Genomic DNA, 27,082 nt, shown 5'->3' with positions numbered 1-27,082 from the left:
GAGTTCTTTTAAGGGACACATGCATGCATATAAGAAAACATAAAAAGGATTTCAGGGCAACATTATAATAGCAAAAATAATTATTCATCAGTAGGTGGATGAATAAATGGATTAAAGATTATAAATGCCATATAAATGAAATTCTATACAAGAGTTAATAGTAATGAATCAGATTTTAATAATATGACTAAATCTCAAAAGCAGTATTGAGGGAAGAAACAAATTACAAAATGATTAATAGAATACGATATTACAAGTGTAAAATCTAAAAACAGGAAGTAATCCTATATGCTGTTTATGGATATACACATATATAGCAGAAAATACAAAGCTTGTTTAGCATGAGGGAAGCAACTTCCGGATAGTAGTAACCTCCAGGGAATAAGCAAGGTGGGCAAAGAATTTGGCAGTTGAGGGCTTTACCTGTATCTGAAATATTTTATTTCTTCAACAACAATAGAAAGATTTGAATCACATTGAGCAAAATGGTTACATCTGTTAAAGATGATGAGTTCTTGAATATGCCAAATTCTTCTCTGTATTTTCCAGTTTGAAATATTTTATAGTAGAAAGAAATGCCTGTTCATTGTAGAAATTTAAAATGAAATTAAATACACCTGTTATCTCACTAGTCTCGATTTAAATCTGAGTGATACAAGCTGGGAAACCTTTTCAATCGGCCATTCCTAGTTATGCAACATTGTGCTTAAGGGTTGTCAGGTTGAATTCACTTTTAGAAAACCTAACAATCCAACTCCAGTGTGACTGCTGTGATGGCAGAAACCAGAGGAAGAATTCATCACTATCCTCTGAAGTTAAACATGAAACTTTTAAGCAATGCCAATAATAGGCCTAAGTAAACACTATAGAAAAATATGATCTAAATGTGAATTAGCATCAGTCGGGAAGCAATAGTGGAATTGAGCCAAAATCATGAGAGCTATAATTTCTCTTTCTCTGAGAGTAAAGCCGGCTGTCATCACATTTCTAGATCACTCAGTCACAGAACGTGCAGTGTCCATCTATGCAAACAACTAACAATAAGTTGCATGCAGTTCTTATTTGAGTGATGTCTGTTACTCCTGTTCCCCACAGTCACAATTTATAAAGGCTCTTTTTACGTGCTGATGTTGACATCTTGCTAACTAGGGCAACTAATGGGGCAACTGGTGAACAAGACAAAAGAAGTTCTACCAGACAGCATTTTACCTACTAACAAATGTTCACACACCAGAGAACCATCTTTACCATCCTTCCACCTCTCTGTGTCTGAAGGATGCTAATACCTGCAGAGGTATGACCTGTCATGTCGCTCTACTAATTCTCAACAGACATTAATGTGCATTCATCGGAAAGGATTAGCTTGCATCGCTGCCACTTAAATCAGTATGTTATTTATTACCCCTTCTAATTCTCCTAATTGAACTTTTTTTTTCTTATGAAAGATTTTAAATATACAGAAAAGTTGAAATAATCATGCCTCTCCATCTAGATTCAACAATATTGGCCTGTCTTTGAGATAGTCTTATTCAATTAAAATCCAGGATAGCAAAATTTCTAAATATGTTTGAACTGTTAATAATTTCCCATTTTGCAAAATTGAATGGACACATAATTTTTAAGATTTTATTTATTTGAGAGTTACAGAGAGGCAGAGAGAGAGGTCTTCCATCGGTTGGTTCACTCCCCAAATGGCCTCAACGGCCAGAGCTGTGCCAATCTGAAGCCAGGAGCCAGGAACTTCTTCCAGGTCTCTCATGTGAGTGCAGGGGCCCAAGGACTTGGGCCATCTTCTACTGCTTTCTCAGGCCATAGCAGAGAGCAGGATTGGAAGTGGAGCAGCCGGGACTCGAACCTGCGTCTGTATGGGATGCCAGCACTGGAGGCAGCAGCTTTATCCACTACACCACAGCACTGGCCCCATACACATAATATTTTTTAAATGAGAAGAAAGCAGTTATAACTGCAGTTTTAGATAGTTCTGCCATTATAAGTACATAAAAGATATTCTGAATATATACAAGGTATTCAGCCTCCTCTATTTCATTAGATATTTCTTGACAGCCTGTTTACTATGTGCCAGGTACTGGAAAAGACGTTAAGTGTCAGAAGATGAATATGATATGCTCCTGCCCTCCAGGAGCTCACAATCTAAGGAGAGAAGCAGATAGGTAACAGTGTGACTGAGAAGTGCAGTGAGGGCAATGCTCTCTAAAGGAGAGCATGTGTGGTTAAAGGCCTCCAGGGACTGAATTTTTTCTGGTGGAAGAAAAGAAGATTTCAGACAGAATAAACAACAGATGTAAAAATCAAGCGAGGTAAACAGCACACAACAGTTTGAGGGAATGACTGGAGTATAGGGTGATAGATTGTCAAGCAGAAAAATGGTGCCTGGGGCTGGCGCCGTGGCATATCGGGTGAAGCCGCTGCCTGAAGTGCTGGCATCTCATATGGGCCCCGGTTTGAGTCCCGGCTGCTCCACTTCTGATCCAGCTCTCTGCTATGGCCTGGGGAGGCAGTAGAGGATGGCCCAGGCCCTTGGGCCCCTGCACCCATGTGGGAGACCCAGAAGAAGCTCCTGGCTTCGGACTGGCACAGCTCTAGCTGTTGCGGCCAATTGGAGAGTGAACCAGTGGATGGAAGACCTCTCTCTCTCTGCCTCTCCTTCTCTCTCTGTGTAACTCTGACTTTCTTTTTTTTTTTTTTTTTTTTTTTATATGGTGAAAAAACATATATTTAGAATTAGCCAGCTGGACTCCGTTCAGATGATCCCAATTTTGTTGGCAACGTCCAGAGCATCATAGTCAGGAGCCAGCGCACAGACGCCTTCTTCTCTCCGTCAGGTCTGATCAGGGTGTTGACTTTGGCCACATCAATGTCGTAGAGTTTCTTCACAGCTTGTTTGATCTGGTGCTTGTTGGCCTTGACATCCACAATGAACACCAGTGTGTTGTTGTCTTCTATCTTCTTCATGGCCGACTCCGTGGTCAGGGGGAACTTGATGATGGCATAGTGGTCAAGCTTGTTTCTCCTGGGGGCGCTCTTCCGAGGGTATTTGGGCTGCCGTCGGAGGTGTAGCGTCTTGGGCCGCCGGAAGGTGGGGGACGTGCGGATCTTCTTCTTGTGGCTGTGGACGCCTTTCAGCACTGCCTTCTTGGCCTTCAAGGCCTTCGCTTTGGCTTCGACTTTAGGAGGGGCAGGAGCTTCCTTCTTCGCCTTTGGCGCCATCTTGGTGAAAAGGCTCTGACTTTCAAATAAATAAATAAATCTTTAAAGAAAAAAAAAATATGGTACCTGATTGGTTTTGAGGTAGAGAATTCTGCCACAGTAAGGAGAGTGGTTGGGGCCGTAGGCAAGGGTTGCAGGGGTAGAGGATGTCCAGCCCGGGGACCATACAAGGCCCACAAAATCATTTGTTCTGTCCCCTGCAGAGGCAGGACTGCAAGTGGACTCAAAATCCAATGAATCTATCACAGATTAATCTTTAAGTTGATAATTTTGTATGTCATGTAAATTGTGTTGTAAATATCCAAATGGCCTTCAGCAGAAAAAAAGGTTTCCCACCACTGAATTTGAGGTATGAGTGCCTCACTCCTCTCAGTCATGAGAACAGGTCCACTCACTCACTGGGTGTACACTTTATACCACACCAATGATACAGTAAATGTCCAGTATCTGTACAAATGATACAGAAAATGGAATTACAAGATAAATTTATTTGAAGTCCATGCGTAGTTTTTGCAGCTGCACATTTTCCATGACCCTTTCGAAGATACCTTGTAATAGTCCCTACCATCACAGTTTATGGTCTCAAACTGTTCATCAGTCTGCTTCCAGTTCTGTTAACAAGTTATCTTTTATGTTAATTCTTTCTTGTTTTCCCCTCTTTATTCTGTCAAGTTTCTTCTTTATAATAACTAGGAAACTTGTATTGGTTACCACATGAGAACCTAAAGAAGTTTCTCTTGAGACTTAAAAAGAAAAAAGAAGAAATGCATCTTATTTTTTCTTTATGTCCCCAATAGCTGACACAGTGTCTGAAATATATGTTTTTAACAATCCAGTGAATCATTGAGATAGTTGGAAGCAAAATGAACAGGAACTGGGTGATCTGTAGGATATAGGAAGTGTCTTAGAATATATAATAAAAGAGTGGCTTCAATCTCCTGGGTGTAGATAATTAGACAGATGGTGATATCATCAGCTGAGGAAAGAAATATCAGAATGAGGAGATCCAGAGAGAAGAGCAGAGGAGAGGAGAGACAATGGCTTCATTTCTGACATGTTGAGTCGGAGTTGTGTATTGTGCATGCATGATATAGTTGAACTTCTGTTTCACAGGGACTTGAGTACAACCAGAATTGTTACAGTGTTGAAAAATAAATTGTCTACCACCACTAGCCAACATTTATAATATTTGGAAATTCTTTATTCAGAGCTTACTTCCCTAGATATATACTATGAGAAACATTCCTTTTTTAGATTTAAGTTGAATCATATAGCATCAAACATAATGGTAACTGATAACTTATGTCAGTATCATTGCCCAGAGAATTAAACAGGACATATGATAGAAATAATGTGGGACAGGAGGGAGAATACCACACACACACACACACACACACACACACACAAGTTGGCCAGAAAGTAGACATAATAGAATGAATTTTAAAATTCTTTTATTCCTTTGAATAAGACAGTGGGCTCTTTTCTGTTTTGATTCTAGGTGGTTTGGTTTGGTTTGGTTTGGTTTGGTTTTTTGCTGCTGCTGTTGTTTTGGGACTAGGGAGTAGGATCCAAGTATCTACTTTTACCTAGAATTTATTTTAAACTTTGAAAAGTTGCATGTAGTTTTATTTGAGAGCCATTTGGTTCCTGCAGTAATGCAAGTTTTCATATGAGGATCATATAGTTTATATATTTTTAATAAAATAACCATTTAAATAATTTTGATTTCCCTGTTATTTAAAAGTCTACTTATCTCTGCTTTAGATCCTATGACAAACCATTTTAAATTCCTAACTTCACAAAGTAAAAATAAATATAAGTACTTCATCTTCCTTTTTATAGCTGCAGTCCCTTAATTCTTTTGTGCAAAAGCATGAATGTTGTGGAAGATATTATTGTAGAATAGTCCTAAGTTTATCAAATTCTAAGTGGTGTAAAAGAATTATACACTGTGCTACATTTGTCCCAGACTTATAAAATATACGTATATGCGGTATTTTCACAACCACAAGACATTTCAAGGGAAAAACAATATCATTTAAAATATTTTCCTTACCATGTAGTCTTCAGCAAGCAGGGAATGGCTTTTCTGAAGGGAGATTAGACAATAGAGCCAACTTCATTTTTTATGCACGTGAACGGAGAGGGCTTGAGGTTATTAGTTGAAACCGAGTAACCTTTCCAGGCTTTCATCTCTTTCTTTTCGAATTTGAATATGAAAAGCATATTCAAGTCAAAGACCATCACTTTAATGACATTTGGCAGTCATTTGATTTATTAGGTTTTAGAAAAAATTTTCCTTTAAATATTTCATCATACTATGCTAATCCTAGTAATATTGCCAGCTGCAGCCTTGTACCTGTATTAGTGGAGACAGAATGGTGTGGAATTTTCTCTGTCATCCTAGTAAAATTTCCATGAATCTACTGAATAATAAAATAACCTTATTGAAATATTCAGATTTGGGTTTTTAGTTAAAGTGTCTTAGAATACATAATAAAAGAAAATGTCTTTTGAAAAAAGGGGGTAAAATTACTTCATCAAATATTGAGGGGGTTTGACAGCAGTGGAAATTATTCTTCATGGGTATATTTTTACAATAGGATACTTATGGTTTTCAATTTGATTAATTATATTATGTGCTTTGAAGTATGTTACATGATCACTGTAGTGAATTTGCACATTGATTTTCATTTTATAATTTCTAAAAAGCTTTCTTTTTCTTTTTCTCATCAGGTTTTTCTAATTATTATTTGAAGTTACATAATTTATAATAGCATGTTGAGTTTAATAAAGAATAATTTTGACAATAAATGACAAATTATAATTTTTTAAAAATTTAACTGTAGCATTATCTTGGTATGATCTAATTCTTAAATAGTAGTCTTATTAATTGAAATCATTTGTCAAGGAACCATTTATAACTCTAAGGAAAATATCTGTGACACCAAAATCTATTAAACAAGGATTGAAGTAAAAATTAAATAAATATTATTTTACTTGTTTATTCTGTAAAAGTGAAATATAAACTAAATTGCAAGAAAATATGTGTTAGATATAAATTTTTGTCTCTGAAAAGTTACTTGTTAAACAAAATATATTATGACATTATATATGAGCAAATGAACTGTAGTTTCTTCTCTATTTAATATAATTCATATAGCATCACATATTAGCATAATAGCTATGAAGTGTTCAACAGGCTTCAATTTCTGAATAATTGAAAGTTTCTCAGGTACGCAGATTAAATGAAAGCAGTGATAAACATGTACTTCGTTACTTAGTTTGAAACGAGGCCAGCTGATATTGTCATTCTGAAAGCAATCAGAGATGAAGATCTCATAATCTTCGCTCCTGATCGACCACTAGTGGGGTATTTATAGCCTCAAATGTAAATCAGGAGACTACTGCCATGACACTGTTAACTTCAAACCCTGGGGCATTCGAATCTCATTCTCTCTCTGTGTGTCGTGAATAATCTATCATGTATAATATACAGTAGTGTACATTGCATTCCAGAAAAAAAAACTCATTGGCCTTTGTGTATTATTTAAAATCAAGGATGGAAAAAAAATAAAGGTTTTTTTGTTTGATTGTTTTGTTTCTTTGTTATTGTTTTTGTTTTATGCTTTTTAAGCAGCCAACAGAAAAAATCCGCATTGAGATCATAGCTCTAAGCCTTAATGATTCTCGAGTAACCACGGATGACACTATCCAACGGCTGTTTGTTGAGTACCGATTCTACAGTCTTCCTGCTGAAGAGACACCTGTATCACTTCCTAAACCCAAGAGTGGACAGTGGGTCTACTATAACTATAGCAATGGTATGTATAATTCACTTGTAATATAGGCTTTTATGTTGGCCTTTGTTTAAATCTATGAAAAAATCTGAAGGCAGAAGGAGAAGGTTTGATTTTCTTAAGTTCACATAAACTCATGGAAATCTTGTCAGATAGATTAATGAAAATCAAACCTGTAGCCTAAGGATTAAGAAAGTAAAACTGAAATAACACTAAAAACTGTATAACAGTATATAAAACTCCTATAATAGTATGATGGCATCTAGGTCCACAATCAAATTATAACTGGAAAATATAATACTTCAAAGGGGAGAAAGTACATCTGATTCAAACTGTTCAGTTTCCTAATTGTTTTGTCTGCTTTCCTGATATTTTCATAATACATGTATATATCTCTACCAGTGTTCAGATATTCAGGATTTGGGGTGAAGCCTAAGTTCTTACAGTGTATTTTTTCGTCATTGAGTGCACACATCCATTCATAGCAGCAGGCAGGTGTTCTGTGTTAGGGCTTGATCTAAGTTGTCATAGAAGTGTCAGGGATCAATACAGACCCTGTAAGAGCCCCATAAATTCTTACGCCACTCAACTTTATGGAATTTTTAAGAATATAATGTGATCATTAATAATTAGTACCATTAGATCATTAGTAATCCCATAGCAATAAATATGATCATATCAAGCTGCCATGGTCCTAAGTTAAAGCTGCTCAGTAAGTTCTCCTGGAGCCCTACATTAAAATGAACCGTAAGTATGGAGAATTGCAGCATTATCTTTAGCAAAATAGGACACCCCTTGCAAGTTAAGCACCCATTTTTTTCCCCATCAGTCTTAGAAATTGCACTTCAGGCCGGCGCCGCAGCTCAATAGGCTAATCCTCCGCCTGTGGCACTGGCACCCTGGGTTCTAGTCCCGGTCGGGGCGCCAGATTCTGTTCCCGGTTGCTCCTCTTCCATTCCAGCTCTCTGCTGTGGCCCGGGAGTGCAGTGGAGGATGGCCCAAGTGCTTGGGCCCTGCACTCCATGGGAGACCAGGAGAACCACCTGGCTCCTGGCTTCGGATGGGCGCGGTGCGTCAGCTGCAGCAGCCATTGGGGGTGAACCAACGGAAAAAGGAAGACCTTTCTCTCTGTCTCTCTCATTATCCACTCTGCTTGTCAAAAAAAAAAAAAAAAAAAAAAAAAAAAAAAAAAAATTGCACTTCAGTAAACATGTAAAATCATACCATTGTAAACGCAGGGTTATAAATACATGTGGCTTTTTGCTTTTTTTTTTTCTTTTGCAACTCACGTTTTTAGAATTGTGTTCATTCTGTGAGACAGTAATCTCCAGAATTCAGAGATCTGGTCTAGTCCACAGTTCTTACTAACTAGGCAAACTTAGGCAAGATGTTTAAATTTCATGCTTCCTTATTCTCTTATCTAAAAAACAAGATGCTTTCTATCTCTTCCAGCTCAAATTTGGTAATAACAGGTGGTTTAGAAATCATATGGGAAATAAGTAGTGTAGTCAGGGCAATAATCTGATTCCTTTTTCTTTTCATTCATTTGATGTAAAAGAAACATTTCCAAAAATATTCTCTCGGATTTCCTAGAGATTCATTGCAAAGTGACAGGAAAGTAAGCCATATCAAAATATCATTAGTAATGCAGGAACTGTTCAGTCAACTAATTTAAATGATGATATCCCAAGGAAAAAAGGAAGAGTATTCTTTGCAGAAGTCAGCAGTAGAATGTTATGTTGGATTGGCCACAAAATTGTTTTTTAGAAATTGGTTATACATTGAGAAACTTGGCCATGTAGCAAAACAAATGTTTCCATTTGTTTAAAGAGCAATGCAAATCCTTCTTTGGACCCAATCTGTGATACAATGCTCAAATGTCCTTAATTCTGTACATTCTCACATGGTTAGTTACTTAGGTCTCTTTGGGGTTGGTTTTGGGTTTTTTTTGTTTTTTGGTTTTTTTTGGTTGATTGTTTTCAGTTTTTTTTACCTTTACTGCAAAAGTACCTTACTATCTGATTGGTATTTGTAAAGTTGTTTATGTTTCTAATGATTTAATCATTTGGTAATAGCAAGAAAGCCAATAATCTATTGAAAGTGAATTCAGTAGAAGTGTTTACTTTTCTTTAGCTTCTAGTTCTACCTTATGAGAATTTCAACATTAATTGGAAAGAGTTTTAAGGAGATTGCTCTGGGGGAAGTAGAGAAGAATGTACTCTGTGGTTAGAAGCAAACTAAGGCTCTATTTACATCTGTTATTTCTGGAAAAAAAAATGAAATTCTAGGTCATCAGTAAATTTGAGAAATAATATTAACATTGTTGAAGGTTTTATGTCATTTTTTCATTTAAGTACAACATAATGAAAATGTTTCTTTTTAAAGTATTATATTTGCATTGCTGTGGTAGGAGGATTTCCCTAAATCTTTGGTTAATAAGTAACTATCTCATCTAATTAGGTACCATTCACTTGTTACTTGACCTAGAAGGTCAATATAATGTAGCTTTGAGTCTTCAAAATCTCATTAAATGTTAATGCAAGTAATTTTCTTTCCAAACTGACTTTTTAATTCAAATGGAAAATTTAGAGGACAATTAGCACACATTGTCTCCTGTTTGAACACCACATAGGTAGAGATTAGCTAAACCTAGCAAAGATTTTAGTCTAAAATAGGTACATAAAAGGAGGGGGTAGGCTAGTGATCCCCAGGCGTATTCATTATCAGATTCAATCTTTGTTAAGAGGTGTTAATACCATTTTCACTTACAGTCAAAAAAAAATCTTCTAGGGCTACTATCACTGAAAAAACTAAAGTTGCATTCACTTTCCAGACGTTGATAGCAAGAACAAAATATTGCATTTTATTGGGCTTGAAATTTTTGCTTGAGAATGCTGAGAAAGCAAGAAAATAGTCAGGAAAAAAAAATAAGATTAATGGTAGATCTGAAGAATGTTGTCTGGACTGGATAAAGCCTTCTAGGGAATTGACAAGGGGAAGAAAAAGATTAATGAAATTGTCCAAAGTTTTTATGAGACTTATACAGATCTGGCCGTTAGTCCCTGAGGATTGAACAGTCTATCTTTTGGAACAATTAAAGTTTAATTCAGAGATGAAGAGGATGTAGAACATCAGTTTTTGTTACTAATGGGAAGGGAAATTTGGCAAAGATAAGGATTATGGGAGTGGTAACACTTTAATACAAAAGTTATCTAAGATTCAAGGTTATCAACTCTTTATAATTAAGCCATCTGCATTTCTCAATTCTGCCGTATGACCTTAATAGATAATATAAGGATTTCTCCCAACTTGCAGAAGTGAGGACTATGTTTATAACAGCAGGCAACTGAAATTTAAGTATTTGACTACTTATTTGTATCCTCTTTAAGTATGCTTTCAGTAAGTTGTGTCAACTCCTAGCAAATCCTGAACAAATGTGACTTCTAATGGGAATGAACGGTAAAAAGCTTAACTTTTGAAGCTTCTGACACTTTTAATAATCATAATCACTTGCTAAATGATGAAGTTTTGAAATTGTTAAAAATAATAATAATAACAACAACAACAACCATCTAGAGCTTCAGAACACCAACTCGTGGTTTTCATGGGATCGTGACCTCTTCAGAGGTGGCAAAGTGTGACTGTTTCCCACAGTGTTCAAAACAAAAGGGTTCACTAGTTCCTGATTCCAGTTGAAAATTGGGAAAAGGAAGTGTTCTCAATGTGCATTACCCTTACCTGCACCAGCTAAGAACGTACTAGAATTACACATATTCAGGCCTTACCCCAGACATACTGAATCAGAAAGTCTGGGGACACAGCTTAGTAGTCTACATTTTTTAACAAACACTCAGAGGGATCCCAGTGCACATTAGAGATTGAGAGCCAGTGGCTATGTTAAGATGCCTGATTAATGCCTTGTTTGTGCAAGCAAGAGAGCTGTAATTCTAATTTGGTACCCCTCTGGTGAACTAAGCACATTGGTAATAAGCTGGAGTTTTTATATATATTTAAAGAAATATATATATATATATATATATACTTTTATATTAAGAGTCATTACTAAGATTCTTAATTATTAATATATATAAAGGAATTTTTAAATGTTTTGAGTCATGAGATTTCTTTCAATATATCTAAGCAGTATCTCTTTATGAAAGAGTGAAAGGAAGATAACATGGCTTCCCTCGTTAATAGCTGTGGCACTCTCTCCCTCTCCCTCTCCAACCTTGTACTGACAAAAAGACTGCAGCTTTAGTGGCAGAAAGGAGGAAGAGCAATGGCATGGAAGTTAGGAGGGCAACAGATATTGCAGGACTCAGATTCTAGCTCTGCTGCTTTCTAGCTAGCTTGTCTTGGGGAACTCACTAATCTTCCCTGGGCCTTTTTAATCATCTGTAAAATGTGGGTCAGTGTGGTTCTTGACCCATGTGACTGCAGTCAAAGCACTGAGTATAGTACCTGGTACATAATCATCACACAATAACTGGTGGCTATCATTATTTTCATCTTGTTAGAGTAGGAAATGCAGTGTGCTGGCCAGCTGGATGAAGCAGAAGCACAAAGAATGCTCCACAACACCATTTTTTAAATGAATTTTAATGGTATAGATATTTTTAAAAGTCAAACATAGAATTATGAATGACCCAGCAATTCCACTTGTAAATAAATACCAAAAAGAATTGAAAGCAAGACGTAGGAAATATACTTTTAAACCCAGGCTCCCATCTGCACTGTTCACAATAGCCAGAAGATGGGAACAACCCAAATGCAAATCACAAGATGAATGGATAAACAAAATGAGTATATATGAAGGGGCTTCAAGAAGTTTGCGGAAAAGTGGAAATAAGAGGAAAGTTTATTTTGGTGTGAAAGAAACTTTGAAATCCATGCATAGTTTTTTTCGTAATGTACATTTTCCACCAATTTTTTAAAGCACCTTCATATGTAAATGGAATATTATACAGCCCTAAAAAGGGATGAAATTTGATAAATACTGTGGATAAACCTTGATCAATGCTAAATGAAATGGGCTAGACTAAAAAGGACAAATTCTGTACAATTCTACTTTACGAGGTACCTTGAATAGTCAAATCCATTGAGACAGAAAGCAGAATAACTGTTACAGGGGCTGGGAGGAGTGAAGAATGGCGAATTATCATTTAATGCGTCTAGAGTTTCAAGTGGGCTGATGAAAAAATTCTGGAAATGGATGGTGGTGACACAGTGACAGTGTGAATGTACCTGATGCCACTGAGCTGAGTGCTTACCAGTGGATGCAGTGGTACATTTTGTGTTACAAATATTTTATAATAAAAAAATTTTAAGTCATTGAATTTCATCAAAACTAGTCTAAATTAAAGTGGAAATTTAGTCTTTAATCACTAAGATTACCCATATTTTCAAACAGTATAAACCAGTACCACCTAAAAGCTTTAGAACTCTGGAATTAAAAAAGAAATGGCATCCCACATCTTGCATTGGTAACATAAAATCTTACTTAAGGAGAAAAGTTCCCATCTGGGTTGCAATACTAGGATCCTCTAAAAAAAAATGAGTTACTGCCTTCCAGCATTAGTGGAACACAACTATTAGCATGACTTTTAGCATCGATAAGTAAAACAAAATGCTCTGAACTCTTTATCTCTATTGATTTCTGTAAGTCTCAGTAATCTGTGTAATAAATCATATTTACTAATATGATCTCACACAAAGAACAAAATCCAGGAGTCGCTGTCAGACCTTGGCCATTCAGAATTGGTTATCAACTTGACTGTTACTAACTTGACTTCAGTGATTCTTATTTCTCATTAACTCCTCACCCTTACATAATCGCCTTTACATCTCCCACTTCATGTGCTCAGTTAATAGTTGCTCAACTAAGTCAAACAATTAAATGAATTTGGGATTGAACTGAAATTGTCCAGGGAAACATTTTCACTATGAACTGTGTTTGTTCCTGGTGGAGCCTGAGGAGAACTGGCTTTTGAATTGTCATGGGGAGTGGGCATTTGGCACCAGCAGTTAAGACGCCATGTGGGACACCTACATCCCATATCAGAGTGCCTGGATTTGAATTCCAGCTCTAGTTCAGGTTCTAGCTTCCTGTTAAGGTGTATCCTGGGAGACAGCAAGTGATGACTCAAGTTCTTGGACCCCTGCCACCCACGTGAGAGACCAAGATGGACTTCCAGGCCCCAGCCTCAGCCTTTCAGCTTGGCCCAACCCATACTGTTATGGCATCTGGGGAGTGAACCAGCAGATAGATGATCCCTGTCTCTCTGTGTGTCTGCTTTTCAATAAAAATTCTTGAAAAACTGGTCATATTTTTTAAAATATATATTTATTTGGAAATCAGAGTTACACAGAAAGAGAGGCAGAGAGAAAGCGAGGTCTTGCATCCGCTGGTTCACTCCCCAATTGGCCAAAACAGTTGGAGCTGTGCAGATCTGAAGCCAGGAGCTAGGAGCTTCTTCTGGGTCTCCTCCGTGGGTGCAGGAACCCAAGGACTTGGGCCATCTTCTGTTCTCCCAGGCCATAGCAGAGAGCTGGATGGGAAGTGGAGCAGCAGGGACTCGATCCGGCACCCATATGGGATGCCAGGGCTGCAGGCTTTACCCTCTACACCACAGTGCCGGCCCGTGGTCATATTTTTTTTTAATTTTTGACAGGCAGAGTGGACAGTGAGAGAGAGAGAGAGAGACAGAGAGAAAGGTCTTCCTTTGCCGTTGGTTCACCCCACAATGGCTGCTGCAGCTGGCGCACTGCGGCCGGCACATTGCGCTGATCCAAAGCCAGGAGCCAGGTGCTTCTCCTGGTCTCCCATAGGGTGCAGGGCCCAAGCACTTGGGCCATCCTCCACTGCACTCCCGGGCCACAGCAGAGAGCTGGCCTGGAAGACGGCAACTGGGACAGAATCCGGTGCCCCAATGGGGACTAGAACCCAGTGTGCCGGCGCCACAGGTGGAAGATTAGCCTATTGAGCCGTGGCACCGGCCCTCATATATTTTTTAAAACATAATTGTCATTTTTTCACCTTTTATGCACTTTTGATGAGGTACAAGCTCTTACTTGTGATCTGGTCACAAGGAGCCTTACCATACAAAAATATTTTCAGGGGCGGTCAGAACTTGGTTCAATGATTAAGATGCTACTTAGGGGGCCGGCGCCGCGGCTCACTAGGCTAATCCTCCGCCTGCGGCGCCGGCACACCGGGTTCTAGTCCCGGTCGGGGCGCCGGATTCTGTCCCGGTTGCCCCTCTTCCAGGCCAGCCCTCTGCTGTGGCCAGGGAGTGCAGTGGAGGATGGCCCAGGTGCTTGGGCCCTGCACCCCATGGGAGACCAGGAAAAGCACCTGGCTCCTGGCTCCTGCCATCGGATCAGCGCGGTGCGCCGGCCGCAGCGCGCCGGCCGCGGCGGCCATTGGAGGGTGAACCAACGGCAAAGGAAGACCTTTCTCTCTGTCTCTCTCTCTCACTGTCCACTCTGCCTGTCAAAAAAAAAAAAAAAAAAAATTAAAAAAAAAAAAAAAAAGATGCTACTTAGGATGCCTGCATCCCATTTCAGAATGCCTGGTTTGAGTCCTGGTCCCAGCTCCACTTCTGATCTAGCTTCCTGCTAATGCACATCCTGGGAGGCCGTGGTGATGACTCAGATATTTGAGACTCTTGACACCCATGTGAGAGACCCAAATTGATTTCTGGCCTCCTGGCTTTGGCCTGGCCCAGCCCCAGCTATTGGGGCATTTGGGAAGTGAACCAGTAGATGGGAGATATTCATTCTCCATTCTCTCTCTCTCTCTCTCTCCCTCTTCCTCTCCATCTCCCTCTCCCTCCATCTCCCTCTCTCCCCCTCTCTCCTCTCCCTTTCTCCCTTTGAGGTAAAATGAAAATAGATACATTAAAATTTTTAAATAATAACAGAATGAAAAGTAGAGTTTTCATACTCTAAGATGCCATTTTCCCGAAGTGCACAAGCATACTGACATTATCAAGTGTTGGCCATCTTCTTCCTGGTGGTACCTGAGACCAGTTACCTAACCTCCTGTCACAGCTACGCAAAGTCTGGTCACACTCCTGTATGCAAACATGCACCAAAGACAAGCTTCACACCCTGAAACCCCTCTCCCTTTTTCCACATTTCTCTCCCCTATCCTCTGCCAGCAGACGTCAGCTTGTGGATTTCCTCAGCCCAATGCACTAGATGCCTCTTTTATTGCATGTTGTGGCAGGAGAGAAGGATTAAATTACTGAGGCTGTCAGAAAGGACAAGCACTCTGCCATACATTATCATTATCACTTGCTTCTTGGGTGAAAGAAAATGCAGTAAATCCCTCAAATACAAAGCAATAAAGACCGCTGGCTTTTACTGTCATGACTGCCAGTGCCGTTAACAGGGGGTGACAGTGATGTGGCTCTCTTGGATGTCGCTTGTATCTTTCCTGACAGTGTGCACATAAACCTGCCGGTGACATGACATTAGATCACATGACTATTCAGATTTGATTCTGGTCTCTGGAGCTGTTTTCTTTTCCCAAGTGAGGTGGCATGACTTGTGTCTTTAAAAACAGGTATTTATAAAAAATACAGAATGGTACTAATGTTGTCTATTCCTGAGTGACTTCCTTCAGTGTTTTTTTTTTCTTTTTGTGTAGTGATCTATGTGGATAAAGAAAACAACCAAGAGAAAAGAGACATCTTAAAAGCCATACTCCAGAAACAAGAGATGCCTAATAAAAGGTACATCAGAACAGTCTGCATTATCTAATGGTTTATATAAAATCAATCTGTGTTGCATGTGGTGATTTAAAAGAAAAAGGCACAGAGTGAGCAGTCCTAACACCTGGATTCTGACTCACTCTGTCCTTGAATGAGTACATGAGGTCTCTTTCCTCCTAGGTCTGTAATAGCCTGGCCATGATAACGAGTAGCTGTGAGTACAGTGAAAGCTGAAAATCTCTGTGTGGAGGGGTGATTTATAGAAAATGGCACAAAGTCGTTCTAGTATCAGTGTGAAGAGTAGAACAGGTTGAAAGGAGGATGTACTCTGGAGTCAGCTGGCTTAGGTATTACAAGTTCTCGTTCCATCACTTATTAGCTCTCTGACCTCAGACAAAATGACTAGCCTCCCTGTTCTAATGATAATGGTAGAACATATGGGGTCATGGTGAGGATGAAATGAGATAATGTGCAGCATGCACAGAATAGTGGCTGACACAGTAAGTAGTAATATTATTTGTAGTAGCTTATCAGCCTTTGAAACTACTGTGTATCTTACTATAACTATTTAATAATTCATCATGTCTTATTATTTTTTAATTTTTTTCAAATGTGAATAGGACACTTTGCAGTTCTGGTCCGGTAAAGACAATATACTCTTTTTGCAAGGGATTTTTAAAAAAAAAAAAAAAAACTGGGGCAGGCCTCTGGCATAACAGGTTGCCGTTTGGCATGCCTGCATCCCATGTCAGAGGGCCTGGTTTGAGTCTTGGTTTCTCTATGTCCAATCCAGCTTCCTGCTTGTGCACGTCCTAGGAGGCAGCAGTGACTCAAGTATTTGGGCCCCTGCCGCCCACATGGGAGACCCAGATAGAGTTTCCCTGGCTTCACACCTGGCCCAGCCCTAGCTGTTGCAGGCATGTGGGAATGAACCAGCAGATGAAAGATCTCTCTCTCACTCGCTCACTCTCCCTCTCTCTCTCTCTGCCTTTCAAATACATGAAAATAAATACATCAGCTTGTTTTTAAAATGGTGCCCCCCCCCCCGCAATATTGGAAAGAGACTCATGGTCTTCCCTTTCTAAAAGACCAGGAAATAAATTGAAGACATTGTGCTTTTCACAAGAGCCTCCAAACTGTCACGTTCTGTTTCAAGAAGACCAGAATCCTTAGCTGTTGGGATCTGATAGTGACTTTTTCAGTAGTTCCTTGAAATACATGCCTCATTTTCTGGATCTCAGTTTTTACTTCTGAAGAAAGTGTGGTAAAACCCTTTGTAGCTTGAGGTTCTGCTTTTCCCCAGATGGAAATGCCTCAGCTTGTGCTGACATTACTTTCTGAACTTCTTTTAAGGGCCTCTCAGAAACCCCCAGTCCCGGCGTTATCCCAGGTCACTGGAGGGTAAACTGTGACGGCAATGGGATGTGCCTCCCTGCCCTCAGTAAGCTGTTCGCCTACACACATCCTGGCCTGGGCCTTAGTGGTCTGTTCAGCCCCATTTGTCGGCCTCCGTGTTCTCTGTTTCTGGATAGCAGCACTCCCCTTTGGGAGAGAGCAATTATGTTTCCTCAAAAGTGTTTATAAACAATAAAATTAAAAGGTAGATTCTGCTTTCATTTTAGACCTACCTTTTCCTCAGAAGTCTCACTTATTTGCACTAGAGAGGTTAAAAAATATTAATAATTTTAAAAATTGTTGAAGATGCATGGTAGTTGTACTGACTACTCTCCCCTCGGTGTTTCTCTAAAAATCTCCACCTGCTCCCTAGAGGCACATGTTTGTCACTTTTCAGAAAAGCCCAGAGAGGCGTGGCAAGTGCAAAGTGGGTGCAGGCTCTGATGCCGACCACAGAGGGAGAGGGGGCCCAGCCCACCTGGCTTCCTCAGCAGCAGCATTTTCCTAAGAGAAAGCGACTGTAATTTACATTTCCCCACAGCCAATGCCATCTGTTATTCCAGTGAGTGTTCTTCCCTCTTTGGAGCGCCCAGAGGTCTCTCACTTAAAGGAGCTCCTAGTCTATGAGAATTCATTTTCTCAGACAGCAGCCATATTGAAAATGGGCACTGACTTACCAAGCCAGCGACAGAGAAGTTTAGAAAATCTCTGACATGTCTACATGTTTCATAATGAATCATGTTTGGGACATTTACATGCTCTCTCTGCAAATATACAAGTGTCACTCTTAAAGGGAGTTAACAGGGGTATGTGTTACATTCAGTGCTTAAAATGCTAGTTGGGATGCCCACATCCCATATCAGAGTGCCTGGGTTCAAGGCCTAGCTCTGCTTCCACTTCCAACTTCCTGCGGAAGCACACCCTAGGAAGCAGCAGAAGGTAGATCAACTTCTTGGGTCCCTGCCACCCACAGGAGACCCCTACTGAGATCCAGGTTCTTCGGTTCAGCCTGGCCCCGCCCCAGATGTTGCAGGCATTTGGAAATCGAACCAGTGAATGGAAGCTCTGTCTCTTTATCTTTCAAATAAAATGAAAACAAAAGGGAGTCCACACAATGAAGTGAGACTTCAAAAATTATTTCTAGTGAATCATATTTATTTCCTTTTGTTTTCATTTCTTTCCTGTTTAGCAGTCATCTTCTTCTTTTTTTTTTTTTTGAATTTATTTTTATATATTGGAAAGACAGTTACAGAGAGAGGAAGAGACAGAGAGACAGAGACAGAGAGAGAGAGAGAGAGAGAGAGAGGTCTCCTATCCGCTGGTTCACTCCTGAAATGGCTACAATGGCCGAAGCTGAGCTGATCCAAAGTCAGGAGCCAGGAGGATGCAGGGGCCCAATGATTTGGGCCATCTTCTCCTGCTTTCCCAGGCAAAAGAGCTGGATTGGAAGTGGAGCAGCTGGGACTAGAACCGGCATCCATATGGGATACTGACACTTCAGGCCAGGGCTTTAACCCGCTGAGCCACAGCACCAACCCCTTTAGCTGTCTTCTATTAAAGAGTTCTACCAGTGAGGAAGGCAGACTATAACAAATAAATAAACCAATTGCATATTGTAGTAATTAGTAACAGAAAATTAAACAAGTTAAATGCTAAATTAGGAAATAACAGTGAAGGCCAAGCTGAGGAGGAGGCGACATTGGAGCTGGGTCATGAAGGATGACAGCACTTGAAGAGCCTCAGGAAGATTGCTGCAGGCAGAAGCTGGAAGGGGAGTATGCAGGTGTGTCTCAGGCCTGGGCAGGGAAGGTTGGCAAGGTTGGCGGCTCACTAGGAAGTGGGGAGGCTCAGGAGAGACAGGCAGGAAGCAGAGGCAGGATCAGCTCGAGTAGCACTTCCGGTTCTTCCCTGCATGTGGGCATCTGGCACCTACCCTTTGCATGTGGGTCCTCTTCAAGGCATGGGAATAGTGTATTTTGGCAAGGTTAAAGATAAGATGTAAGATGCAATTATGTGTATGTGTGTGTGTAGTTTGACCTCAGCCAAATGGTTTTTAGTTTTTAAATTATTTTAGTGTACATCCCTCCCTGTTTATAGTTTCTCATTTTGTTTTTGATATTTTCTTCTCTGAAGAACTTAAAGCCAGAAATATTATACTTTTAAGTTTTTAGCCCTTTCTCTAGCATTTGGAAGTCTGTTTTTCTTTTTATCTCAGGATTCTCATAAATTCAGTGGAGATAATGATCTGCATATGTACAGTGATGCAGAGGGGATCCTTGGATACGAGACTCCATATAAGATAACACTGAACATTAGTAATACAACCTGTGTAGCCTGTCTTTGCTGTACATCTCTTGTTGCAAAATGTGCATCACATATCACTCTTAATTCTTCTTCCAAGCATATTGGGAAAATTCCTTTCATCCCTCATCTTTTTTAATTGTATGAGAGAATCAGGGTATAATTTGGAAATGTGACTAAGTTTTCAGTTGAAACAAGCTTTTCCCATGCCAACTTTTGTTCTGTGCTACAAATGTGCAAGCAGCTCTACCTAGATTTAAAATAATAATAAAAAAAAACTTACATTTGCTTGATGCTTTGTGTGTTCCAGTCACTGTTTACTTGTATCATCTCATTTGATTCCCCTAAGAGCCCTTAATATGAAATAGATATAATTATCTCCATCCCACAGATAAGGAGATAGACTGAAGAGGTTAGGTAATTTGTCTTAGGTCACACAGCTAATAAGTACGAAAGCAGGAACCTGAACCCAGGATGGAAGCCCATAACCACTCCATCTTAATCCCTCTATCTTAGCCATCTAATGAAATACCCATCTTCTCCACTCGAAGGCCAGGATCTGTACTCTTCATAATTACTTTGTGAGTTGGTATTAACTTTGATTTTGACTTAAGGGATTTCTGTTTTCTAATCAAAATTTATTGCTAGCTAAAAACAGGGACTTATAAAGGAATGAAATGTTGGAATGCTTATTTTCCACAGATTAGTTTAAAATATTGTCATGTTTACCTATAAGTATTTGGAAAGCATTTTGTTTATATTTTCCAAGGCATGATTCTCAGAGACCTAGATTTTTATGTTTCTTGGTTTTTTCCTGATTTGGGATGGATATGTTTTAAAAAGTTTAAAATGGTAAAGTTTACAAGCACCCATGGGTTAAGCTATGCTGCCAAGGCATATCAAAAGAGTACTTAACTGTAAATTCCTGTCATTTGGTCAATCCAAGTGTGTTTGGCCTCAACACAAGCCACTAATTCAAATCAGTTCCATCAGAACCCTACAATTATGTGTCTAAAAGTAAAATAAAACTTGGATGCTATGATTTTGAGTTAAAAGATTGCTGAAGTAATACAAACATTTGATATAGCTGTTGGGCAAAGCTACAACATTTATCTAACATGATTCAGAATGTCACCCAGGGATCAGGATCTCTGCATTTTGTGGAGCAAAACAGTTGGTTAAATTGCTAGGTTGCAACCCCAGCATATGCATGTAGATACAAAATGTTGCATTTCTGGAGAAAATGCTGGCTGTTTAACCTCTGTGATTTTTGTTCACTTCATCCTGTTGACCTTAAAAGTAAAGTAGTAGATCAGATAGTCTGTAACAGCATAAACATCTTGTCCTTTTCTTTGCCAAGTGATTTTCTCAGATTCTAGAGATAAATACTAGTTGGTATTTAGAAAAGTGAATTCATGTTCATTTGAAGGTTGCATGTGCTATAACAATTCTAATAGCTCACAGTAATAACTTACATAGCCAAATACATTGACCTTTTTTGGGGGTAATTGGAAACTTCAAGATTGCATGTTTGTTGACAGAAATCCATTTGGGAGTCTGGTTCCGTGGTGATTTCTTCTCACTGGCTGATTTTCTCTGTTCTTGGGCCTCACAGCGTTCGCTTCACTGTGGTCAGTGACCCTCCCGAGGATGAGCAGGATCTGGAATGTGAGGACATTGGTGTCGCTCACATCGACCTCGCTGACATGTTCCAGGAAGGGAGAGACATCATCGAGCAAAATATTGATGGTATGAGCAGAAGTGTTGCTCGCTTCTTAGAACAGCTATTGCTGAGATCCACATTCTTTATTGAAACCTTCTTTCTGTTGGCTGCTGGGGCGGTGACTCACGCATTAGTTGAATCCTTTGCAACTCAAGCTGACTTCTTGTGAATACTGGAAGTCTCTCCTGACACCCCTTCACTGCCCTCCCCCTCTGCCTTCCTTTGAATCAACAGAAATTTAAAAATAATTAATTGAGTTTCACAAGGAATTATTCATTCTTAGTTTGGAGGTTGAAAAAAATGCAGCTATTGGATTTTTTTTTTAATGTTGTTTATGAAAGCCTCAATTCAGTGAAGGCACTTACCCGTAAGCATATTATTCTGAGTCCTCATGATAGTGTCTTTCTCAAGGCTTCTCATTAATTCAGCACTGCAGTCCAGAGATACAGTCACTGCAGATAACTCAGAGCAGTTTTGATCATTCATTTTCCACCCATAAGTCTGAGCAGAGTGAGGGATGGATGTCCACTGCACTGGGTAAGATTCCCAACATTGCTTTATTTAGAATATGCTGAAGAAATTGCATTACATGAATTAGATTTTTGACAGTCATAATCAGGAGTAGCCTGGGATCACTCCAATAATTGGAGAAATAAGGCCAGTTCTTAGTCTTACTTGTTAAGTTAGCAGAGCTATCTCTGGAAAACTGTACATGGTTTGTTTATGTAGCACTCATGCATTTAACAGACACTTAAATGAGCACCTCTTAAGTGCCAGGCATTCTGCAGAAGGTAGGAGTTCAGTCATAGTTCATACATCAAGCTGTGTGTCCTGGATGTATGTCAAGTGCTCAAAAGTCAGGTTCGTGCCAAATACTTAACTAAATTAGACCAAAGGACCAAATTGGAAACCTGTTCTAGGAAATTTTTATAAACACTATATATGTCTAACAACCTGGCAGCTGGTAACAACTTTGTTTGAAACAGAAGAAAAACATGAGAGGGTTAAGGTGTCAATCTACACTCTGATAAAAGAGTGTAGAGAGTCGACAGAAATGACCAAAATGATCTCTGCCTTTATGCTTGATCTTTTTTCCAGTCTGTTCTGTTTAACAACCATCTTCTCTGTGAGGCTACAAGTAACCACACGAGACTGACACGGCCAGCTGTTATGGCCGTGTTTGGGGAAAGAGTCAGAAGGACAGGCATTATTCAGGTCACAGCTTTAATGATTCGGTCTTTGTCGAACTGAGAGTTCACCAGTCCCAAAGAAGAGGTGAAAACTCAGATTGAACTGGGGCCCACTTGTACCACTTGATTTCCCGACTGCTCATTTCTCTATCTCAGTCTTTGTGTTCCAAATTTTGTTTTGAGAGTTCCTTTACAAGTTTTCTTGGAATAAACACACACATACACACACACACACACATTAAAGTTCAAGGAAAACCAGAGGAGTATAAACAGGAAACTACAGAAATGCAAAACTGCTATTAATTTACAATGGCCAGGATTCATCAAGTACCACTGTCCATGGAAGGATGGAGTCTCAGGTCCTGAATTGGCATCCCCTGTAGCCCCACCACTTAGCTTGGAGAAGGCCCAAGGCCTCAGTCAAAAAGAAGGATGTCACTGAAAGAGTGACCCCTCTTCCCAAAGCCCACGAACTTTCAAAAAATTCACAGACCTTCAAAGCCAATCCACACACCTTGAAATTCCTGGTCTGCCATTTTTAAGTTTCTCTAATTTTGTTTAAAATCTGCTTTAAATGGAATGTTTCTTTTTTTTTAAGAGTTATTTATTTTATTTGAAAGTCAGAGTTACACAGAGAGAAGGAGAGGCAGAGAGAGAGAGAGGTCTTCCATCTGCTGGTTCACTCCCCAGTTGGCTGCAACGGCCAGAGTTGTGCCAATCAGGAGCCAGGAGCTTCCTCCAGATCTCCCACATGGGTGCAGGGCCCAAGGACCTGGGCCATCTTCTACTGCTTTCCCAGGCCATAGCAGACAGCTGGATTGGAAGTGGAGCAGCTGGGTCTTGAACCGGCGCCCATATGGGATGCCGGCGTTTCAGGCCAGGCCGTTAACCCGTTGCACCACAGCGCCAGACTCTGGAATGTTTCTTAATAGGTTGGAAATTCTGATTCCGTATGGGAGTCATAATCCTTTTCACTTAGTAAACTTCTGGGTTAGATCGTGAGTAATAGCTCCATGGCCCATACGTAGTATATGTGCGTGTAGTATTTCTAAAATGTACAGCTTCGTGCATACAGGACAGGTTTATGTTTTCGAGCTCTGAGATGCCCATGAACTGTGGACTTTGGTAGAGCTATTTTCATCTTTTCAGCTGTTGTTTCACCTAGCCTATCTGAAGAAACATCCGATAAATGACATCAACACTTTCCTGCTATTCTCGCCCTAGTTTTCGACCCACGAGCAGATGGTGAAGGTGTTGGCAAGCTTAGGGTAACAGTCGAAGCTCTCCACGCCCTACGGTCTGTCTACAAGCAATACAAAGATGTCTTGGAGACTTGAAAGAAACTGCTCCAGAGGCACCTCCTACTCCTGAGTAAATGCTCACATGAAAGCTCCTAGATGAGATTTTTTGTAATTACTCTGGTGTATATAATCTATAATTCATGGGAAGCCAGGAGGGGGGAGCCCTGGGTTTGAAATGTTCAAATTTTGTATACTTTTTCATTTGTTTATTTTTCTATTCCCTCTTTCCCATGACTGCCACCCCTCAGGGCTTAAGTTCTCTGCAATGGGCAATACCTTCTCAATAATTTATACCTACATGATAACATGAGAAAGTATATTTGCATTTTCAACATTTTCTTATGAAGAACTGAAATGTGATTCCCATTTTATTTTTAATAAGCAAAAGCATAAATTTAGAAAACCTATGAAAAAGAAATACTTTTATGTTATCCCTAATCGTCCCACTAAATGGAATGCCTATGATTAGCCTCATTAAGAGTTTTATACTGTGAAGATTTTATTAGAAGCAATATATGAAAATTACTTGGATTAATGTGTTAATCTTCCTCTTTAAAATGCTAATATCCATTTTATGCATATTAAAGCTCAGTATGCATTTTCTTTGATGCATGCAGTTTCTATCAATTAAATATAAAGAATGAGACTTGGCACCAACTTATTAAATTACTGCAAGTTTTTTTTTTTTGTTTTTCTTCCTTAAAAATAATAGTTCCACATGTCTGTGTTACTTTCATGGATTTGTATGGGCACTTTAGGATCCAGGGATGTATAGACATAAGCAGGAGATTTTATAAAGGTGAAGTTTACACTTTGAAAATTTAGCTTATGACATAAAAATTATTCTTAAAAGTATGACTCAAATTCTATGCTTAGTTAGACCTGAAAGAAGTATCTTTTTATCATTTTTTTAAATTTACATCAAGCTTACACAATGCTGGGATGTATCTGGATAACCAGATTCTCAAAAAGCAGCTCAGAAAGTTAATTTTCTAGCTTTTACCCAATCTCACTGAAGGATTTCATTGATATTTTTAATGGAGCTGTGAATCATTGCTGCAAAGGAATTGTCTCTAGAGGTCTAGGATATAATGCATTTCCTTTTTTAATTTACTTTTTTATTTGTCATTTTCTTCAAAGGATTTTTATAGGCTGTGGGTTTTCACTGTTTGCAAACAGGCTATGTTCCTTCTTAAGCATATGTAAAGTATTCAGGGAGATAAGTAATTTATTAAAATCTACCTAATTTGCCGTGATATATTAAATCTCTGCTTCAGTGATCACAGACCATTTCATTTAGAGAATTAGGCATTCCCTCTTTGTGTGATTAAAGCTCTGGAAAATGAGTTCTTTGCTCCTATTTGTGAACATTCAAAGCCTGCTAATGGCAAGAAGATGGAATAGATTATGAGACAATTCATTACAGTTCAACAGGAAAAAAAAAGCGGCTATAATGCAAAAATGCAAGTATGAATTTCTGCATATAGTTTGAACCATCTGTGCTCTAATGGCTTCAATAATAACCCTCGTCTTTAGGAGGCTTTGAAATGACATCCGTACAATATTAATTTGTTGATGTACATTGTGGGGCCAGTAGAGTATGATCTGACCACAGAAATCTATGAAATCTGTCTATACCATTGGGCCCCCTGTCCTGGGGCCTGCTATGCCCAAGAAGAATCTTGCTCTCATCAAAACTCTGTAGATCTTCATAACAACTCATTCCTCTGGAACCTTCTAGAGACCACAAACATCTGCAGACAAAACCTCTCCAATCCTAGTAAACAACCACATGTTTGTTGTCACTTCAGCTGGCTCTGAGCTCATCTTTTTGGCCTCTCTTTCTAGCTTTCTTTGGCTTCGTGCAGTTACAGTGTCATTAAGGCCCGTAATATTCCCTGCAGTAATTTAAAACAGCTAGATTATACCCTGGGAGTAACTGAGTGGTTTTTGAGACATTTATTGTGGTATTCTCCCAGGAGGTTTGTATTATTGTTTTAAAATGTTACATCCCAAACCAAATACCCTTTCTGCATGGGAGAAGAACCAGACTGTGTTGACTTCTTAGCATCTTTAAGTGGAAAAGGGAAGTTTTTATTAGAAAACTTCTGAGATCTAATCAACCATATAGAATGTAGACCTCAGATAAGATGAGAGGATTAGCCACGTTTCTGTCACGTGCATGTTTACTGTAATATAATATTAAAGGTTCCTTTTCCGATCTTAAGCGCTCAGCTTCAAACTTTTGCAAATTTTCGCAACACTCATTTTCACATGTAACTACTGCTGACACATTTTGAAGTGGGTAAATGGGAGGAATGCTATCATGTGGGAACTTCAGTTGGTTTTCATAATCCATCCAAGGATGTTTTAGTTTTGTTTTGTCCTGTATTACCTAGAATTCACTGAAAGAAAAGTTCACTCCTCTTTGGATTAAAGAGCAATGGTTTTATCTTGATGAGGCAAGCTCTATCAGGTGGTGGGTACAGGGACTCACAGCAGTGGGACATGCCACACAGCTACCCCAGGGTGAATTTGCAGCTCTTAGTGGAACTGCACACAGTACACTCAGCACTTTTTTGGACTGCAGTGCTTTTAGTTTAGAAATATAAATAGAGATGTGATGTGGTATGTGGGAGAGTGTATTTTACATGTTTTTTTGCCTACTGTAGTAGAAATGTCAAATTCCCAGCCACTGTCATGAGAAGCAGTTGACAAAAATAAGTTTTATGGTTTACAGTGTGGTTTACGTAGAGAACATTTCTCTTCACTCTCAGTTTCAACATGTTTTCTAAATTATCATGGTTTGTTGCCATTTAACTTAAATTAGTTTTTTTAAAGAATAAATAGAGAATATGTTTAATCAAATAAAGAAAGGCCACATTGAAATTCTGCTGTTCCTGCCATTCATTTGTTACCACAAAACACAAATAATTTCTCCGTGTTATGAAGAAGTGTGGGCTAAGAAGTGGTCATGTGAGCTGAGAGGTTCTGCGTGCACCCATGTTCCCACAACAAAACATAAATTATTTTAGTAATCTGACATCAAGAGCTGTGACAATGAAAACCAGCTCTTACACATGTTCTAACAAGAATCTGATTAACATTTTTGTGGATATGGAAAATAACTTTTTTTAGTAAAACTGGCACTGTTGCTGAATTTAGAATGATTTCCTTATGCACCAAATAGCAAAATGTGAATCATGTCTGTGAACAAATATGAGAATAAAATGTCATCTTTGTGTAATACGAAACAACCAAGGGAGAGCTTTTGGGATATAAAACCATCAAGTAATTGACAATATCAGGATGATAATCCATCCCCAACCATGAGAGTATATTTTAATAAGTCACTCATGCCTGAAGACCTCTGACTACCTTAACAAAGAAAAAGTAAACCCATGATTTATTATAGCTTGGGCAACAG

The 27,082-nt window shown here is 39.1% G+C and overlaps 1 protein-coding gene and 1 pseudogene across 9 annotated transcripts in view; one reads left to right on the top strand and one right to left on the bottom strand.

The window, feature by feature from the left end:
- The window catches only part of RPGRIP1L (RPGRIP1 like), a 101,610-nt gene extending 75,059 nt beyond the window's left edge, over positions 1-26,551 (top strand). For 3 of the 9 annotated variants that reach the window (XM_008257302.5, XM_089320048.1, XM_089320050.1), the window contains 4 exons: positions 6,866-7,052; positions 15,682-15,766; positions 21,057-21,190; positions 23,579-26,551. In XM_008257302.5, the coding sequence (XP_008255524.3) occupies positions 6,866-7,052; positions 15,682-15,766; positions 21,057-21,190; positions 23,579-23,691 (519 nt within the window). In that variant the 3' untranslated portion in view covers positions 23,692-26,551. Of the gene's footprint in view, positions 1-6,865; positions 7,053-15,681; positions 15,767-21,056; positions 21,191-23,503 lie in introns of all 9 variants that reach the window. The other 6 variants (XR_016225145.1, XR_016225144.1, XM_002711567.6 and 3 more) reach the window with 4 other exon arrangements.
- Positions 2,688-3,247, bottom strand: LOC149120953 (large ribosomal subunit protein uL23 pseudogene; annotated as a pseudogene).
- Positions 26,552-27,082: the final 531 nt, after the last annotated feature.

The sequence above is a fragment of the Oryctolagus cuniculus genome, chromosome 18 (assembly GCF_051225735.1).
Source record: "Oryctolagus cuniculus isolate XC-2025 breed Fujian yellow rabbit chromosome 18, ASM5122573v1, whole genome shotgun sequence".
Taxonomy (NCBI): Eukaryota; Metazoa; Chordata; class Mammalia; order Lagomorpha; family Leporidae; genus Oryctolagus; species Oryctolagus cuniculus.
This window is presented reverse-complemented; position numbering and strand designations above follow the sequence as displayed.